The 20,834-nt window shown below is 50.6% G+C and overlaps 1 protein-coding gene across 8 annotated transcripts in view; it reads right to left on the reverse strand.

Annotated features, from left to right (window-relative positions):
• Positions 1–20,834, reverse strand: part of LOC119942831 (myosin phosphatase Rho interacting protein) — a 253,516-nt gene that overhangs the window by 48,151 nt on the left and 184,531 nt on the right. For 4 of the 8 annotated variants that reach the window (XM_038763809.1, XM_038763814.1, XM_038763808.1 and 1 more), the window contains 7 exons: positions 18,812–18,953; positions 16,280–16,402; positions 13,128–13,184; positions 11,071–11,139; positions 8,551–8,640; positions 7,421–7,530; positions 5,695–5,733 (listed from right to left, as the gene is read on the reverse strand). In XM_038763809.1, coding sequence (XP_038619737.1) covers positions 5,695–5,733; positions 7,421–7,530; positions 8,551–8,640; positions 11,071–11,139; positions 13,128–13,184; positions 16,280–16,402; positions 18,812–18,953 — 630 coding nt within the window. The remainder of the gene's footprint in view (positions 1–5,694; positions 5,734–7,420; positions 7,531–8,550; positions 8,641–11,070; positions 11,140–13,127; positions 13,185–16,279; positions 16,403–18,811; positions 18,954–20,834) is intronic. The other 4 variants (XM_038763815.1, XM_038763816.1, XM_038763813.1 and 1 more) reach the window with 1 other exon arrangement.

A 20,834-nucleotide genomic window follows, 5' to 3' on the forward strand; every position in this document is an offset into this window, starting at 1 on the left:
GTAAAATAAATAGAGTAAGAAATATGTACAAAGATATATACATATATACAGGTGCTGTGGGGAAGGGAAGGAGGTAAGATGGGGGGGATGGAGAGGGGAACGAGGGGGAGAGGAAGGAAGGGAGGGAGAAGAAGGGTGGTTCTCGGGCAGCTGAGCCCGTGGGCACTTGGCCTGACCCCAGCTCTGCTGCTACAGAGTGACCCTGAAGATCCATCCATCCATTCGTAGTTATTGCGGGTTACTGTGTGCAGAGCACTTTGCTAAGCACTTGGAAAGTACAATTCAGCAATAGAGACAATCCCTGCCCACCACGGGCTTAATAATAATACTAACGTTGGCATTTGTTAAGCGCTTACTATGTGCAAAGCACCGTTCTAAGCGCTGGGGTAGATACAGGGTAATCAGGTTGTCCCATATGGGGCTCAGGGTTTTAATTCCCATTTTACAGACGAGGGAACGGAGGCACGGAGAAGCCAAGTGACTTGCCCAAAGTCACACAGCTGACAAGCGGCGGAGCCAGGATTAGAACCCATGACCTCCGACTCCTAAGCCCGGGCTCTTTCCACTGAGCCACGCTGCTTCTGCTTACAGACTAGACGATCCACCCATCTGTCTCCCAACAGTGACCCTCAGAGGCTTGGGGAACCATGTTCAGAACACTGTACTAAGTGCTTGGGAGAGTAGCTCCTTCACATGAACCCTAATGGATAACTAAGAGAAGCAGCGTGGCTCAGTGGCAAACAGCATGGGCTTTGGAGTCAGAGGTCACGGGTTCGAATCCCAGCTCCGCCACCTGTCTGCTGTGTGACCCTGGGCAAGTCACTTAACTTCTTGGAGCCTCAGCTCCCTCATCTGTAAAATGGGGATTAAGACTGTGAGCCCCACGTGGGACAACCTGATCGCCTGGTATCCCCCCGCAGCGCTTCGAACAGTGCTTTGCACATAGTAAGCGCTTAACAAATGCCATCATTATTATTATTATTATGGACCATCTAACAGCTCCAATTTCCCTTCTCGTAGACTACGCAGACACCCTCCGTGTATCTCCATTTTCTCCATTTATCCAAATGCTTCTCGAAACTACAGCTAGTTTCCCGTTGCATAACTTCCTGGGGTAACAAACTCCATATGCTTACAACCCACCGTGCAAAGAAGTGTTTCCTTTTGTTTCTTTTGAAACCTCTTCCCTACACCCCCCCACTCCCAGTCTTCAGTGAGTGCCCCGCTCATCCTGATGACGTGGGATGTGGGGAGCAACAAGAATTCCCAGTTTATCCTACCCCCCCAGCCTTTCCGGATCCGCAAACTTCCACCGCATCCCGTCTACACAGCGGAAAGTCCGATTCTTCTTGGCCTCTCCTTAAACGTGCCCTCTCTGTGCCCATCCAGCTCCAGCGCGTCCTTCTTAGAGGCCAGAGCCGCATGCAGTATTCCAGGTAATAATAATGATGGCATTTATTAAGCGCTTACTATGTGCAAAGCACTGTTCTAAGCGCTGAGCACTGTGCACACCATGGTTCGATACAGTGCCCAAGGCACGGCTTCGGCCCCATTTTCCAGGTCTTCCCAGATGCGGCCATCGAGCAGCGTGGCTCAGTGGAAAGAGCCCGGGCTTTGGAGTCAGTCGTCGCGGGTTCGAATCCCGACTCCGCCACATCTCTGCTGTGTGATCTTGGGCAAGTCACTTAACTGCTCTGGGCCTCAGTTACCTCATCTGTAAAATGGGGTTTAAGCCTGTGAGCCCCACGCGGGACAACCTGATCACCCTGTATCCTCCCCGGCGCTTAGAACAGTGCTTTAGCACATAGTAAGCGCTTAACAAATGCCGATTATTATATTCTTTTAGACTGTGAGCCCACTGTTGGGGAGGGACTGTCTCTATGTGTTGCCAACTTGTACTTCCCAAGCGCTTAGTACAGTGCTCTGCACACCATAAGCGCTCAATAAATACAATTGATTGATTGATTGATTGATTGATCCAGCAGACCTTCTCAGCGGCCGCTGCTGCCCGCTGAGCCCTCCGGCCTGCTCAGCTGCTGTCTCTGAATTCAGCACCCCGCCTCCTCCCCGTGGCTGACTGGCTGGGCCCATGCCCCCGATGGAAGCAGCGTGGCTCGGTGGAAAGAGCCCGGGCTTTGGAGTCAGAGGTCACGGGTTCAAATCCCGGCTCCGCCAACTGTCAGCTGTGTGGCTCTGGGCAAGTCACTTCACTGTGCCTCAGTTACCTCACCCGTAAAATGGGGGTTAAGACTGTGAGCCCCCACCGCGGGACAACCCGATTAGCTTGTATCCTCCCCAGCCCTTAGAACAGTGCTTTGCACATAGTAAGCGCTTAATAAATACCATTAAAAAAAACCTGGTTTGCAGAGTACGAGAGACCCGGTGAGGGGTAGGACCAATCATTCATTCATTCATATTTCTTGAGTGCTTACGGTGTGCAAAGCACTGTACTAAGCGCTTGGGAGAGTACAACGCAACAACAGACACATTTCCGGCCCACAACAAGCGCACATCACCATCACTAGACTCGATCCCTTCACGCCGGTTCCTGGTCCCACAGTCTGGTCTCCCCCTTTTAGACTGTGAGCCCACTGTTGGGTAGGGACTGTCTCTATATGTTGCCAACTTGGACTTCCCAAGCGCTCAGTACAGTGCTCTGCACACAGTAAGCGCTCAATAAATACGATTGATTGATTGATTGGTCTGTCGTTTGACAAGAGAAGCAACGTGATCTTGGATAGAGCTAGGGACTGAGAGTCACGAGGACCTGGGTTCTAATCCCGGGCTCTGCCACGTGTGACCTGGGGCAAGTCACTTCACTTCTCTGGGCCCGTTCCTGGTCCCGAAGTTCATCAGAAGGGATGAGCCCGAGGCCCGTCTGTCATTTGACAAACGAGGCTGCATGGCCTAGTGGATAGAGCACAGGCCTAAAAGTCAGCAGGACCTGGGTTCTAATCCCAGCTCGGCCACTTCTCTGCTGTGTGACCTCGGGCAAGCAGCGTGGCTCGGTGGAAAGAGCCCGGACTTGGGAGTCGGAGGTCGTGCGTTCTAATCCCGGCTCGCCACTTGTCCGCTGTGTGACCCTGGGCAAGCCGCTTAACTTCTCTGTGCCTCAATTCCCTCATCTGTAAAACAGGGATTAAGACTGTGAGCCTCACGTGGGACAACCTGATTACCTTGAATCTACCCCAGTGCTTAGAAGAGTGCTCTGCACATAATAAGCGTTTAACAAAGACCATTATTTAGAGAAGCAGCGTGGCTCAGTGGAAAGAGCCCGGGCTTGGAAGTCAGAGGGCATGGGTTCTAATCCTGCTCCGCCACTTGTCAGCTGGGTGACTTTGGGCAAGGCACAACTTCTCTGTGCCTCAGTGACCTCCACTGTAAAATGGGGATTAAGACTGTGAGCCCCATTTGGGACAACCTGATAGTCTTGCATCTACCCCAGCGCATAGAACAGTGCTTGGCACATAGTAAGCGCTTAACAAATACCATCATCATCACTTCACCTTCTCTGTGTTTCAGTTACCTAATCTGCAAAATGGGGATTACGACTGGGTGCTCCATACGGGACATGGACCACGCCCAACCTGATTAGCTTGTATCTACCCCAGAGCTTAGTATAGTGACTGGCACATAATGTTTAACAAACACCATTTAAAAAAAAAAGAAAGAAAAAGGAGACACCATCAAATTTCTGGGGTAGAAGCCATGTGTGCCAACCAAACCAGACGAACCTTGAAGGATTTGCACAACCCTATGGCTCCAAAATGAGATTCTCACAGGTCTGAAAACCATAATGACCAAACGAAGGAACCCCTCTTTCTTCTTTTCAGACCACCCCCTAACGCAAGGATTTCTCCATTATTCTGAGACATACATGCTTCTCTCCCTTCAAGTGAAGAGAATACACACAGGCCTTTCACTTCTCAACTCTGGCAGAGCAACTCAAAATATATCAGAACAAAAGAAAAAGAACAAAAACACCCAGTCACAAATGGTTCATGAACCCGTATCTTCCGATGCAGTCTGACCCAAATGAGGTCCCATCTAGGGGTCAAGCCATAAAAATCACTGGCAGTTTGATGCTTGGTTTTGTTCTCTGTCTCCCCCTTTTAGACTGTGAGCCCACTGTTGGGTAGGGACTGTCTCTAGATGTTGCCAACTTGGACTTCCCAAGGGCTTAGTACAGTGCTCTGCACACAGTAAGTGCTCAATAAATACGATTGATTGATTTAAAAATGAAAGTGTATACAAAATTCTCTCAGCTGTTTTTGCAACGACTAGCTGATAAAAAGATGCCACATTTGGAAGGGCAAGAAGACTGCACGGTGAAGTGCAGCCCAGATTGCGGAAACCAAGGCTGGCAAAAAGTCCCAATTAGCTACCTTGAAGAGAGAAGCCCCGTGCTCTCTAGGCCACCCTGCCCTTCCTCCTCTGCAGAGATCATAACTCAAGGGGGGTCCTGGGGCTTACTCTGATGCCAACATAGGCTGGCCAACGGAAACCTCCACTTGTTTTGAAGTATGGGGTCATTCTTGGTTTATTTTCCCCTTAAGGATTCCAGCTCGGTACCGTAGAAGAAAACCCAAGGGTGTTAAGCAAGCTCACGACCCGAACCTCAAGAGCAGTACGTGCTACTGCCAAGGAACCAAGGTTCTCTACCAGCAACTATCCTATGAGACACCAACTTGGCCATTAGCTTTTCAGGCATTTTTTTTTTTGCTCCCAATTCTCAAGGCCGTTTGTGGCTGATCTCTGCTACCGTTAGCTCCTCTCAACAAGCCTGTCATTCTCCTCCCTTCCCTTCCAGAAGCCCTAACAACTGGTAGGCTCAGACCCTCCGCCCTGCTCCCTTTCTCTCTGGGGAAAGGGAGAGCCCGGATAGTGCTGGGGCTGAGGTAAAAGACCACAGGAGTATTTTGTGCTTTATAAATCCGGCTTTCTGGTCTGCAGCACCCAGGACATTCCCAGGGGAGGCCCAATGTGTGATGGGATTCTGGATCTGCTACATTCTCGGGAGCCCTGAGAGACAGACATGCGGAGGCTGGGCTTGCCACTGAGCAATCTGCCTCCCTACTCAGGGAGCTGTGAGGCACTGACTCGGAAGAAATCTGACCGACTGTGCCAACGAAACCAACTGGAATGAAAATGGCTCCCTTCGACAAAATGGTCGCCTTGGGATAACACCCACTGAAGCTTCTTCCTTCTGTTCCTTCTTGATCAGATGTTTTCAATGACACATGGAACGGGTGAAAATCAGGTGAGCGATACTGAGGATGAGCCAGAATGATGGGGGTAGGCTAAAGAGAGGAGCTTCTCAATGAAAAGATCAAGTTCCACAAGGAAAGGATTTTGCGCTTTTTCATTTTCGGCCTGAAACTATCAAAAATCTGGCAGCAGAGGGTGTGTTTAAGCTATGTGAAACGCTCACTCCGGTTTCATTCACTGCCTCTGTCTTCATACTGATTTGCATCGGAAGATACTCGGTGGGACAGAAGGAACTGGAGTTCAGACAGATACCAGCATCAGGTGCCATCAAAATCAACCAAGAAGTTAAGCTTTCTTCTTTCTCTCTCTTGGCAAAACAAAATCTATGGGGTTTTTAACTTGAGGTGCAGGAAGGGAAACATGCAGTGAACCATGAGATATACAAACCACAAAACGTTAATACAGGAGAGAACACAGTTTTCCAACCTGGGCTTCAGCACTGAAAGTTTCAGAGAGAGGTTTTTCCTGGTTGCGTGGAAATCAAACAGATGTAGGAGTGAGGAGAGAAGAGAACTCTGAGGGAAAGAAATTCTCAAATACTCTGTGGCAGGTCCCCAGACAGGTTGATCTAAGACCCAGCTACAGGGTTTTTTTTTTTTTTAAATGGTATTTTTTTAAGTGCTTACTGTCAGGCACTGTACTAAGCGCTGGAGATGATACAAGCTGTCCCGCCATCGACCCCCGGCCCACGTCATCCCCCGGGCCTGGAATGCCCGCCCTCTGCCCATCCGCCAAGCTAGCTCTCTTTCTCCCTTCAAGGCCCTGCTGAGAGCTCACCTCCTCCAGGAGGCCTTCCCAGACTGAGCCCCTTCCTTCCTCCGCCCGTCCCCCTCTCCATCCCCCCATCTTACCTCCTTCCCTTCCCCACAGCACCTGTATATATGTATATATGTTTGTACATATTTTTTACTCTTTATTTATTTATTTATTTTATTTGTACATATCTATTCTATTTATTTTATTTTGTTAGTATGTTTGGTTTTGTTCTCTGTCTCCCCCTTTTAGACTGTGAGCCCACTGTTGGGTAGGGACTGTCTCTATATGTTGCCAATTTGTACTTCCCAAGCGCTTAGTCCAGTGCTCTGCACACAGTAAGCGCTCAATAAATATGATTGATGATGATGATGTCAAAGTCACTGTGCCACATGGGCGCTCAGTCTAAATATTGAGTCCCCCATTTTACAGTTAAGGAAACCGGTAAGTTAAATGACTTGCCTAAGGTCACACAGCAGCAGAGGTAACATTAGAATCCAGGTCCTCTGATTCCTAGGCCCTTGCTCTTTCCACTGGCCACCCCGCATCCTGCGTCGCCCAACCCACGCTGCAGTTTCTGAACACAACTGCCTTTGGTTTCACACAAGACGGCCAGGGCAGCTCTGGAGGTAAGGTCAGTTAAAGCTGTACCCTGAATTAGGGCCTGAGCCCTACCAATGAGCCCTTGAACTTCTCACAACAGAACCAGCAGCCCCTTCCAGAGTGAAAGAGCCACCCAGCCTAAAAACAGGGAATACCGGACCCCAAGCAAAGAGCCTGGATTCTACTCCCAGCTCTGCCGCTTGCCTGCTCTGTGACCTGGGGCGAGTCACTTCGGTTCTCTGGGCCTCACTCACCTCACCCGAAAAATGGGGACTAAAGCTGCGAGCCACATGTGGGACAGGGACCTGATTATCGTCTATCTATCCTTTTAGACTGTGAGCCCACTGTTGGGTAGGGACTGTCTCTATATGTTGCCAGTTTGTACTTCCCAAGCGCTTAGAACAGTGCTCTGCACACAGTAAGCGCTCAATAAATACGATTGATGATGATGATCTACCACAGCCTGTAGTAAAGTGCCTGGCACACAGTAGGTGCTTAACAAATACCATAAAAAAAATCCCCCCTAAAGACCGAAAGGCCCAGAGACCATGGCAAGGTGGATTCAATCAATCAATCTAGGGCTTACCGTGTGCAGGACACTGTACTAAGTGCTTGGGAGAGTATGACAGAGTTGGGAGTCGCATTCCCTGCCCACAATGAGCTTACAGTTTGGAGGGTTGAGATTACAGTCTATAGGGGATACAAAAGAGAAGAAGAAAATCACCTGTGGGAGTGGGGAGTGGGAAGGAAGGAAGGAGAATATCCCTGGGAGGTCCCTGGCTTTCGACCCTCATACCTGGTCACATCTGGAGCAGTGGTCGGGTGCACGTGCTTCATGATGGTTTGGATCCAATTCCGCCGAATTCCAGACGTCATGGCGGAGAGGGTGAACTCTCCTTCTTTAGTCTAGACAAAACATGGGAGCAAATCAGAGGGGAGCAGGTGCGCCCGGACTCTCTCAATCCTCTCTCCTTCTCCAAGGCAAACACACGGAACTGGCCAATTCATTTTTAGGGGCTTAAGGGAGAGGGAATTCCCTTCCCAAAAGAATGGGATTTGAAAAGCTCTAATTATAGTCGGCTGGGCAGGCCGGCTTGAGGGGCTGCCTACAGACTGGTGGATCACAGCCGTGGTCACTAAATTTGTCTGCCGCTGACCCTGTGGGCATGTTCATTAAAAAAAAAAATTCAACCCATTTGCAAACTTGTAGGGGCATTCTGCATAATATTCCTAAATAACTCTCAGAAGAGGTTCCTATTAGGCTAAATTGAGCAGAAAAGAAATAGGGGCAGGCCAATCATGGCCTCCCTCCCCATCACGGAAAGGGTGATTTTGGCAAAACCATGGCAAAAAACAAAAAAACAGGACCCCAACCTTTCCTGCTTTCTCGCCTAAAGATTCTTGTCTAAGACAAAATGGGTTTTGTTTTTCTTTTTTTTTTTTGCCTTTAAATCCCAGACTTGTCTGGCAAAATTATTAGCAAATCAACTACTGAGATTGGTTCAGAAGTGGCAAGGGACTGAAGGAGCCTAAACAATTTGTTGACTCTGGCACACCGTACAAAGCATTGTTTCAAACTCAGTCCACCTGCCCATGAGCAGACACTGCCACTAACCTTCACAAAACAGGGAAAGAGGGCCAGTGAGCTTCCTGTGCTCACAAAAATCTAAATCTGGAATTGCAACTTTACCACACCCCCAGGGCTGTACCCCCATTATCTTCAGCTGTGTCCCCTAGAAGTCAATGTTCTCCCCCTGCCCCTCCTCTCATCACTGTGACATGGTATCAGGATCCTCGTGCTAGTATTTCCCCAGGTAAATTAATCAAATCCCTCTGGATTCAACTCTCTATCTCGATCCCCCTCCTGTCTCCTGTTTTAACAAAAGAGCCTCCACCTGGGCTGTTTCCTGACCCAAATGTACTTACGTGAATCTGAAAGCCATAGTTTCTCTGGACTGGATATTCAGTGACGTCATAGCACGTAGATAAGTCAATTTCACCATCCAAATCCGCTGCCTGGAAAGAGAAGATCTGAGGATGTTTAGAAGGATGGGAAGATCTAAAGTGTCGAGAAGCGGTGTGGCGTAGCGGAAAGAGCATGGCCTTGGGAGTCGGAAGATGTGGGTTCTAAGCCCGCCTCTGCCACTCATCTGCTGTGTGACCTTGGGCAAACCACTTCACTTCTCTGTGCCTCAGTTAACTCACCTGTAAACGGGGGATGAAGACTGTGAGCCCAACGTGGGACAACCTGATCACCTTGTTTTCTATCCTGGTGCTTAGAACAGTGCTTGGCACACAGTAAGCACTTAACAAATACCATAAAAAAAGGGAAAAAAGCCACACTGCATAAATTGTTAATTACGATGAAACGTGCTCCCTGCCTGACAAGGGGCTCACAATCTATCTTAAGCCCATTTTACTGTGGGGAAAACCAGGGCCCAGGGAGGTTAAGTGACTTGCCCAAGGTCACACAGGAGGCCAGTGGCAGAGCTGGGACCAGAACCACGATCTCCTGACTTCCAGCCCTGGGCTCCTTCAACGAGGCAACGCTGATCTTCTTGGAGCAGAGTGTTTTAATCAAAACTAGTTTCTTTTAGTGCAAAGAAAGCAGCATGATCTGGTGGAAAGTCCTCTGGGAGTCAGAGGACTTGGGTTCACTTAACATCTCTGTAAAATGGGGATTAAATCCTACTTCCTCCTACTTAGACTGTGAGCCCCATCTGGGACAGGGACTGGGTTCAACCTACTTATCCTCCTTCCCCTCCCCACAGCACCTGTATATATGTATAAATGTTTGTACATATTTATTACTCTATTTATTTTACTTGTACATATTTATTCTATTTATTTTATTTGGTTTATATGTTTTGTTTTGTTGTCTGTCTCCCCCTTCTAGACTGTGAGCCCGCTGTTGGGTAGGGACCGTCTCTAGATGTTGCAAACTTGTACTTCCCAAGCGCTTAGTACGGTGCTCTGCACACACTAAGCGCTTAATAAATACGAATGAATGAATGAATCCTGTATTTACCCTGAAGCTTAGTACACTGCACAGCACATAGTAAGTGCTTAATAATGATGACGATGATGATAATAACAGTAACTGTGGCATTTGTTAAATGCTTACTATGTGCCAGGCACTGTTCTAAGCCCTGGGGTGGATACAAGCAAACCAGGTTGGACACAGTCCGTGTCCCACATGGGGCTCAGAGTTTCCATTCCCATTTTACGGATGAGGTAACCGAGGCACAGAGATGTGAAGTTTCTTGCCCAAGGTCACATAGCAGACAAGTGGCAGAGCCGGAATTAGAACTCAGGTCCTACTGACTCCTACAGTCATTAGGCCACAGGCCACACTGTTTTCCTACCAAGTACTATTAAAAACTATTATTGTTATTACCACTATTTAGAAAACAGAGCATCATGAAGAGCCATTTAGGCCTCACCCTCAACCCAAATTAATGATCTCACTGGAGGACAGGAACCCTTGAACTGACAGATGCCATGGACTTTAACTTGTGGGCCCCAGGTGGGACAACCTGATCACCTTGTATCTCCCCCAGCGCTTAGAACAGTGCTTGGCACATAGTAAGCGCTTAACAAATACCGAAATTATTATTATTATTATTATTGTGGGTACCCCTGCGTGCGGAGCTCTATACTGGACACTGACCGGGCACAGTTAGAAGAGGACTGGCTCTGAAAACCAACATGCCCTCTGACCCCGGGGGTAACCAAAGTGCCTGCAGTGACCGGAGTCTCGGGGGGGTTGATATGGGACGGCTTCAGGAAGGAGATGGGCTGTGCACTTTGGGTTCTGCTGGAGGGAAAGATCTGGAGTTTGGTGTGAAAAGGTGAGCAGAGTGCATGGGCCAAGAAACAGACAACGGGATTTGGTTTATAGTGTACTCTCCTAAGCGCTCAGTAGAGTGCTCTGCACAGAGTAAGTTCTCAATAAATACGATTGATCGACTTGGTTTCTTCTCTCGAGAAGCTTGACGTGTCTGCTCTGGGGTTCCCATGGTAGTCCAGGAGTTGCAAGACGTTGGGACAATCCCTCTTCCCTAAGTGCTCGAATGCCACATTTTCACTGGGTAGAAAATCGCCCACTGGGTCAGAGGGTTGCACCCGCTGGCATTTCAAAGCCAGAAGGGGGAAAATCCTGGAGACTAGACCATAAGCTCGTTGTGGGCAGGGAATGTCACGGCTTATGGTTGTGCTGTTCTTTCCCAAGCGCACAGTACAGTGCTCTGCACACGGTAAGCGCTCAAGAAATACAACTGAATGAATCTTCCCACCGAGATGCAGGACTGGGAAACCCCGGAAGGCAGCGACCCTGATGGCCGGGAACCACGGCCAAGAAGAAAGGAACAGGGATGGGAATCCAACGGCCCCCGATCTCATCCGGGTCAGCTGTCAGGGTAGCTAAGGCGAGGCAGAGAAACCTACCTCCTCGGCCACCGAATCCCTGTAGTATCTCAGGCTCTGATCCGCCAGAACAAACCAGTGTTTCTTCCACTGAAAAGATAAAACAAAGCCCTGTCAGTGTCTCTCGGCCCCGCCTCAGCCCGGGACCAGCTACTCAAAGGCTACCCAGCCTCACTGTGAGCCCAGGCCTCCCCGCAGCACAGGAAAAGCTACGGACCCTCTGGCCCTCCCCGAGAGCGGCAGACAGCACCCAAAGGTCTGTGCTCGGACTGCAGACAGCCATGCACCCACGTCTTGCTAAGCTGTAACTCTTCCAGCGGAAAGCCGATACCGAAAAGCGAGGAGGTGGGCTCTCTCTTCAATCAACGGCGGTGTGCGCTTAGTGAACACGGCCCACCTGCCCCGCGGTGGCCAACACTCTCAGAACTGTGGGCTTTGTCATTCCGAGACTGAACAGGGCTCACTGATTATGGCTGGAAAAGTGACTGTGAAGAACGGCATCTCGGTCCTAGAGGGCAGCTAAAGGGCATGTCCCGTTTGAGCTTACGGCCCGCGGTCCTCAGCGGCAAACTTAACCAGCTAAACTCCCAAGTCGTCACTTGTGGATGGCAAGGAGGGAAACCTGGATCTCCAGGCGGCAGGAGCCAGCCACCCAAGCACATGGAGACCTGGTACGGTTTAAGAGACCGAGGGGGGTCTGATGGAGGAGGAGAGAGAGAAGAGAGCGAGATGACACTTTTGCAGGGCCACTTGGGGGGAGAAGGGATGGCCCTGAGGGACGGTGGTGCCGGACAGCCTCCTCCTCCCCCGGCCCTGGGGTCACCTGCCTGTGGCACGGGTGGATTTGCCTACCTTGGTCTCCGGGTCCCCTAAGGCAGGGAAGAGGTTGGGTTGGACCATAAGCACCAAATTTCAGGGGAAGGCGGTGTGTGTGGGTGGGCAGACGCCTCTGCAGATCCCGGGATCCGCCGCCATCAGTAGGCCCGAGGGGAACTATGGCTGGGGCTGTGCTGGGACTTACCCTGTGGGCACCCTCCCTGTCCCCTCTGCCTTAACCTCTCGCTCCCTCCTGCCAGCCTATTCCATCCCAAAAGGGAGAAAGGAGGGTGGGCAGGGTGGCTACCTCTGGCCCATGAGACAGAACCAGTCGGGAGGTAGCGGGGAAAGTAGTAAAGGCAGTTGCCCTCCATGCCCAGCAATGCCCACCTAGTGGCAACCGCAGTGGACTTGATTGGGTCCGAGGGCACCCTCAGAATGGCACAGCTGTGGATCGGAACGGTTAAGTAGAGACTTTGCCTCCTCAGATCCGGGCAGGGCGTGTGGAGATAGTTTGTAGGGGTGGGAAGGGGAGGATCTCTGCTTTGGGGGGGGTCCATGAAGACCTCCACCCATGGTGGGGAGGGGAGCGGGGTGTCAGGGAGGAGCTCATCACTGCCGTCAGTGCTGCAGTTCAGTCGTTTTTGCCTAATCTCTCCCGCATGCTGTATTGCACACCTCAGTGGCAGGGTCCAGGGTCGAAGGGATCACCAGCTAAGCCACGTCCCAAGCCTTGGGAGGCCGCTGACTGAAAGCCCACCAGACCCAGGGGCCATGGGGGAGTCTGAGACCTGAGATTCTTTGAGAGGCAGTGGTGGGGCGGGGAGGGGGTGGTTAAGTGGGAGCTGCCACCTGCCCAGAAAAAGCCCAGTCACCCCACCCAGCTGTCCACTGGCTCCAACTGTTCACCTTACCAGTGGGATTTAATGCCAGCCACGCTCTGGGGCAGAGGTACAACGCCCGACACCTGCACCGTCCACTCTCTACCCTGCGGTTCCTACAACCCCAGACACCCTGCTCTCTCTGGACGTCGGAACAACCAAGGCAGTAGCAGGTTGGGAGGTTGAGCCCTTCTGGCTCACAGTGCGGGGCTGGGAAGAAAGTCTCCTCCCCTTAGGCTGTGGATGTAGCACCCAAACATACCCCTGGAGGGTCTTCCAAGGCCCTTGGGGTCCGGCCAGGGCCACCCTGGACCCTGGAGGCTAGCTATGTGTAGCCGCAGGCAACCTGCAAAGCAATATTTGATTACCGGCTGGACTCACCTGCCCATCCTCGTACTGCTTCGTCAACCAGCCTTTCTTGAAGTTCAGCAGGTCAGGCTGCAAGGAGGAGGGAAAGACTCAGTGAGTTGTACAAGGGGATTTTATGCTTGGTGGTGGGGAATGGGGATGGAGGGCCCCCAGGGTTGTAGACTCCCTAGAAACCAGAAAGTGGCTGAGAAATGCACGCTTTTGAGCATTCGGGATCCATTCCCACCCCTTCCAGAGCCAGACAACTATTTCTGGCAAATGTAAAGCCAGACTGCGCCTCCCTTTTTCCTCTCCTCTTCCCCATCCCCCCAGCCCTACCTCCTTCCCCTCCCACAGCAGCTGTATATATGTTGGTACAGATTTATTACTCTGTTTTACTTGTACATATTTACTATTCTATTTATTCTGTTAATGATGTGCATCTAGCTTTACTTCTATTTCTTCTGAAGCTTTGACATCCGTCCACATGTTTTGTTTTGTTGTCTGTCTCCCCCTTCCAGACTGTGAGCCCGTTGTTGGGTAGGGACCGTCTCTATATGTTGCCAACTTGGACTTCCCAAGCGATTAGTCCAGTGCTCTGCACACAGTAAGCGCTCAATAAATACGACTGAATGAATGGATTTGATTAGTCAGCCATTACATTGTGATTTATTACTACAATCTCCCTTCTAGACTGTGAGCCCGTTGTTGGGTAGGGACCGTCTCTATATGTTGCCAACTTGGACTTCCCAAGCGCTTAGCCCAGTGCTCTGCACACAGTAAGCGCTCAATAAATACGACTGAATGAATGACTGAATAAAGCCCTGATCCTCAATGGGACCACAGCTTAGGGCGAACTTCTCCAATTCTTCCACGGAGAGGTGGGGCATGAAAAGGCCCTCCCTTTCTCTCTCCAACACGCAGGCCCTCCGAGAGTGCCAGAAAAACTGACTCCATGGGAGGAACTGGAGATTCACAGGACCGTGGGGAGTCTTGCGTAGCGAATCTAACCGAATCAAGGAAGAGGATGCAGGCGGTGGACAGGGAGAAGAGAGGCCCTCAGGGTCACCCGTAGAAGCAACAGTGAGTCAGTAGAGAGGGGAATGGCAAAGCAGCCATGCTTAAAGAGTATGGGACACCCAGCAGCACGAACAGACTAAACTTCTGCATTTTAGCAAAGAAAGATGGTAAGGCAACTGAACTCCAGGGCCTGCACATTTTCCCAGACTTTTCCTCTTGCTTCACCGGGCTGCCACCCTAATTTTCCAGCCCCAGATCCTTGGAGTGGAGCACTGTCCTACTCTCCCCGTTTCCCGACGCCTGGCATCTCAAGGACCCATCTTTACCAGGAACCAGGTTTATAGATTTCAAACCAGAGGAGGTGGAATGGCAAGAGAGGGGAAATGGCTTTTCTTAGCACGTGGCATTCCAAAGAGGGGGTCCCAAAAAGTGCGCAGAGGGTCGTGGGACCCAATCCAGGAGACAACAAAGAAGCCGCGTGGAAAAAGCTGCTGCGCTTCTCTCTGCTAGGTCCCTCTGCTTCCCTCCGAGACTCTGCCTATCTCCAAACAAGGGCTGATGGTTGGTGATGTCACACTACAACAGAGATCTCTATTTTTCATATCTTAAAGTGATCGGGAGTTTGGGGGTGCGGGTCAAAGACAAACCCCGAGGCTTATAACCCCCTCACTTCCCACTGGGTGGATTTTATGCTCCGTGCTGGAGACAAACCCCTCAGGCAGACGCCGGGCTGAGGGATTACGGACGGCCTCCCCACCCCTCCCTGCTCAGTTCGCCCTCCTGCTTGGGCCAGTGTCGAAAACTTCCAAGATGTGATGCCAGACTGATGGTTTTTAGCACAGCTCGTTTCAGGACCCTGGCGGGGGGAGGAAACAGTCTGGGGCTGGAGGAGGTAGAAATAGAAACAGAAACAATCGTGTCCAAAACAAACGACGCCGGGAGCTGTGGACTCACCCACGTGACGTCAAGCGTGAACCTGCCTGGCTCCCACGGGGGCCAACTAGGGGGTCTTGCACTACGCTGAGGGGAGACCCCAATTTGCCCCGGGCTCCGTCTGAGAGCCGGGGACTGGTTCTGGCCGCCTGCAACCCAAACTCTCGAGTGCCCTCGGTAGCCATTGGCTTTGCCCGCCACCACTGCACGATATCCCCAAGTGTCCGAAATATTCATGACTACAACCCTGAACCCCGCAACCTTTCCACCCCACTTCTGCACCCGCAGTACAGGACAAGAGCAAGGAGTAAGGGGTTCATTCATTCATTCAATCGTATTTATTGAGCGCTTACTGTGTGCACAGCACTGTACTAAGCGCTAAGGTGTTGGCAGAGAGGGGGTAGGGGGCACGGACAGGAACTTTGGGTGGGAGGATGATTGCCAGGGAGAGCCTGACACCAGCTCCTAGCTACCCTAGGGGGTTCACTGCCTAATCATGGATCCAAAAGAAATCTAGTCTCTCCACAGAAAGTTAAGGTTCCTATGCCCAATACTGTAATAGGAGTACAGTGCCTGGCACATAGTAAGTGCTTAACAGATATCAGAATTATTATTATTAGTAGTACTAGTGGTATGTTTTAGGCCCTTACTGCACACAGAACACCGTACTAAGCACTGGGCAGGAGTATACGAGTGGAAATCAGACACAGAACTCTACCCCGAGGGGCTTGAAATCCACGAATAAAAGTCGGGGAGAGGACTGGAGACACAAAAATGGTGACGACGTGCATGTAAAAGGTAACAGAAAGAAAAGAGGCTCTCAGGTTTGGGGGTGTACCCCTCAATCCGTCCCAGGGGAGGGGGAAGGAGTCAAAACAAGGCTGGGGGCAACAGGGGTAGGTTTCCATCCTCACAAACCACAGTCCTCTGGATGAGCACACAGCACCTCACCCAAGCATTCAATAATGATGATGATAATAATAACAGTAATACTGATTGTGGTATTTCTTAAGTGCTTACTATGTCCCAAGCACTGTGCTTAAGCACTGGGGTAGATACAAGATAATCGGGATGGATACAGTCCCCGTCTCACAGCTCCTGCCAAGATGCCGAGGGCATGCTTGGTCCTTTCAGGTGAACAGAACCCGACAAGGAGACAAAGATTTTTCTCTCTGGGAGGGCATCGGCCCCGGCTGTCGGGAACCCCCCAGGTCCGGGCCGGCCGGGCTCACCGTCATAGAGGACTCAGTGGACCTCCGATCCAGTGATTTGGCTCTGCGGTGTGGAGACAGCGGGGAAGCCGAAACCTCCGGGGCGGATCCGGGGGCGGAGGCCGTGGCTTCTGTGGTGAAGTCCTGTGGCAGAGAGTGACCTCCAGTCAGTGAACTCCATACCACAAAGTGGCCGCGGACCCGTGAGATGTCACATTTGAGCAGAAAGCTTAACAGCGTTTGGGAGGTCTCTGCTAGACTCAAGATGGTCAGAGAAACCGAGGAGGCATTTTCATTCCCAACTCCTGGAAGCACAAAGGCTGTTCATGGATAGGGGAAGGAGAAAGCGCAGATGGAAAACCAAGGACACACACGGTCCCCTCTCAACAACCACGCTGATGGGGCTCTGAGGCAACCATACAACTAACTCTCGGCTCCATCCCTTTTCAGTCAAAAGCATTCATGAAGTGCCTAGCTAGCGTGGGCGGAGTATTGTACTGAGCATTTGGGAGGGTACAAAAAAGCTAGAAGATACGATCCCTGCCATATCTTGGGTTCTGCAAGCATTTTTCCTTCCTACCCTGAACCAGATACTTCTCTGACCTTCAGCTTTGGGAAGTCGGTGTTACTACTTTATGGCAACTGAGTAGAAGTGTGTTCTTTCAGGGTTCCACGACGGGACTTAGGGTTTAGGTTCCCCTTCCTACCTCCTACGATGAGGAAGCAGGAGGGAGGTGCAAATGATAATTCTTGATTCTTAAAACTCCAGTGTTTGATAAATTTATTTATACTAATGTCTGTCTCCCCTTCTAGACTGTAAACTTGTTGTGGACAGGGAACATGCCTATTGATTCTGTTATACTATACTCTCCCAAGTGCTTAATCAATCAATCAATCGTATTTATTGAGCGCTTACTGTGTGCAGAGCACTGTACTAAGCGCTTAGGAAGTACAAGTTGGCAACATATAGAGACAGTCCCTACCCAACAGTGGGCTCACAGTCTAAAAGTGAGCACTTAATGCAGTGCACTGCACATAGTAAGCCCTCAATAAATGCCACTAATAATAACAACAAGAAAATATGTACCAAGCACTGTACTAAGCACCGGAGTAGATACAAGACAATCAGGTCGGGTACGGTCCCTGTCCCACATGAAGCTCACAGTCTGAAGAGTAGCAAAGACAGGTAATGAATTCCTACTTTACAGATGAGGAAACTGAGGCCCAGGGAAGTTGAATGCCTTTTTTTATGGTATTTGTTAGGAGTTTCCTATGTACCAGGCATTTTACAGATGAGGTAACTGAGGCACAGACAAGTGAAGTGACTTGCCGAAGGTCACAGACAGACAAGAAGTGGAGTCAGGATTAGAATCCAGGTCCTTCCTCTACCCACTATGCCATGCTGCTGTGCCTCCAAGATCAAACACAGCAAGTAAGCGGCAGGATTAGTCCCCAAGGCCTCTGATTTCCAAGGCCCATGCTCTTTGCTGCTCATTTTAGGGGAGTACCAGAAGAGGTCTGTCACATGGCTAGGTAACTCTGGAAGTTGGGGGTTCCGAGGACCAGGAGGCTGAACGGCAGGAGGCAGCTCCAGCATACAGAGGGCTTCAAGGCTGTCCATCCCCTCGCCCCCTCCTACCTCACCTCCCTTCTCTCCTTCTATAGCCCAGTCCGCACCCTCCGCTCCTCCACCGCTGATCTCCTCACCGTACCTCGCTCTCGCCTGTCCAGCCATCGACCCCCGGCCCACGTCATCCCCCGGGCCTGGAATGCCCTCCCTCTGCCCATCCACCAAGCTAGCTCTCTTCCTCCCTTCAAGGCCCTGCTGAGAGCTCACCTCCTCCAGGAGGCCTTCCCAGACTGAGCCCCTTCCTTCGTCTCCCCCTCGTCCCCCTCTCCATCCCCCCCATCTTACCTCCTTCCCTTCCCCAGAGTACCTGTATATATGTATATATGTTTGTACATATTTATTACTCTATTTATTTATTTATTTTATTTGTACATATCTATTCTATTTATTTTATTTTGTTAGTATGTTTGGTTTTGTTCTCTGTCTCCCCCTTTTAGACTGTGAGCCCACTGTTGGGTAGGGACTGTCTCTATATGTTGCCAATTTGTACTTCCCAAGCGCTTAGTACACTGCTCTGCACACAGTAAGCGCTCAATAAATACGATTGATGATGATGATGATGATACAGAGGCGAACACGAAGGAGGGCTCTCGGCCGGCATCAGGACAGATGCAGTCAGTCAGTCATCGTACTTATTAAGTGCTCTGTGCAGAACGATGTCCTAAGCCCTTCGGAGAGCACATTATAACAGTCACATTCCCTACCCTCAATGATCTTACAGAATAGACACGCAGGATGTTGGGGAGAGTGGCTGAGCTCTTCTGGGGCCTGGACATCAGCAGCATACCATGCCCCTGACCTAAAGCATACACAGAGCGATGCCTTGTGGTCCCAGGGATGACTTGGTTACTTAAGGACTGGGGCCTCTTCGTGTTGGGAGGCAGGAGGCTGGTCCCGGGTGCGGGGCAGATGGAGGAGCTTACCCGCTTCCTGGGGAACACCCTCTTCTCGCTTCGGCCCTGGCGGGTCTCGCCAGACTGGGCCGGGCCGGCTGAGGAATTTGTCTCCATGTGCTCTGCTTTCTCAATGTCCAAGGCCTCAAATTTTTCTATGACCTGAGACCTCCTGCAAGACAGACAAGACAGAGGGGCGGCTGAATGGAAGGGAGGCTACAGGACAAAAGAGCACACACAAATTCTTGGCCGGTCAGGAGCCAGGGCGCAGGTCCCTGAGGTAGCAGACTAAGAATCTCTCTCAGGACCCTGGAAACCTATTCAAGACCAGCTTTAAAACTCTCTTCCCTGGTCAGGGCCCAGCCAGCCCCAGGAATAGAAAACTGGGGGGCTTAGAACAAAAGGGTATCAAGAGGGAAAAGCAAGCCCTTTCACTTCTGTTTTGCAGAGAAAGAGACCAACCTATTCTCGGATATACATTCTTTTTCTTGATCGCGGCAGCAGAGAGAGAACTAAATGGTTACAACGTGTGCTTTTCTGCCATTCAGAGGCTCTTGCAGACTCTGTCTTGGCAGAGGAAGCGAGAAGTTGGATGCTCTAAGAGCCAGGTAAGTCTCCTTCATCTTAAGGTTGAGCAGTTGTTTATCCCCTGCCTCCACCCTATGACCCGCAACCCTGGAATATCCAGAATGGTTGGGAGACAATTCGGAGCCTTCAGATGCTGACGCACGCACACACACACACACACACACACACACACACACACCCCTCAAAAGGCAACCCCCACTGTACAGGAAAAGAAAAAAATTAAGTTTCAGTTCCCAGCACCACTGCACCAACCCAGCCCAGTTGGGCAAGAAAGAGGCCCGTGAATTAACATTGTTTCCGCTGAACAGTAAAGAGCATCGAAAACAAATTTAAAAAATAAAATCAAATAAGCCAATTGATTTCATGTGAAAGGGCTGCACCATCAAGTTGTCTACTGCTGGAGACTGAGATGAGATGGGAGCGAAGCGGGCGGAGTAAAGGCGGAGAACGTCACACAGCAGCAACACAGCAGGAGAAGGCGGAGAGGAACAAGACCTGGAAGAAAACAAGGCTGGAAAATGAATGAACAGAAGAGGAAAACTTGTAAAAAATAAACCTCAAATCACATCTAATCATTCAAAAGAGTCAAGGCATACAAAAATTAAAGATCATTATTGAAAAGGGGGAAATCGTCACAACCGAATCTCTCTGTTTCCCTCCCAGCCTCATGTGGCTTCATGTTACGCATTCATTCAGTCGTCTTTATTGAGCGCTTACTGTGTGCACAGCACTGTACTAAGCGCTTGGGAAGTACAAGTTGGCAACATATAGAGACGGTCCCTACCCAACACTGGGCTCACAGTCTAGAAGGGGGATCAAAGACAGACTAGGGTGGCAAAGGCAGCAAAATATCTCTCGGCAAACACTGCCACTGAATAATGAGCTCTGAGGCTGGTTTCCGAGAATGGTGGAACTGCTCTCTGGCCCTTGGCAGCCCAAACGGTGGTATTCACCTATTTTTTGGGCGGCAACAAGCCATTAGAAGGGCAGTTCCAAACCAAAGCAGTTACTAGTAGACTTGAGCATTGTTCTTTGACTGGCAGAATCTGGTATTGTTCATTAGGAACAGGAGATGCTGTGGAAACAATTAGGGAGGAAGGGGAAGGGCTCTCCTCCAAAGGGATCAGGCACCCGAACCCTGGAAAGGTTCAGGTCTCAAAAGGCATCAGGCTGAAGTCTTGGGGAATCCAGGAGCCAGCAGGCCTTCCCGGAGAGACCGTGCGTGTTGGAAGTTCTATCACACAAGACTTTAAAGTACCGAGCCAAAAGGCCGGGGTGGGATCTCCATCTTGGGTCCGGGAGGGAGTTATCAGCCCTAGAATCCACCCCCCAGCTCCCAAACCGCTGTCCTTCTGGGGAAGCAGATGAGCCATCATTTACAGTGAAAAGCCTCAGCTTTTTTACCCATCTAGGAAACCAGTGAGCTACAGCAGACAGCCAAGGTGGGCCAGGGAGGGTGAAGGGG

This window comes from Tachyglossus aculeatus, chromosome 21 (assembly GCF_015852505.1).
Source record: "Tachyglossus aculeatus isolate mTacAcu1 chromosome 21, mTacAcu1.pri, whole genome shotgun sequence".
Lineage (NCBI taxonomy): Eukaryota > Metazoa > Chordata > Mammalia > Monotremata > Tachyglossidae > Tachyglossus > Tachyglossus aculeatus.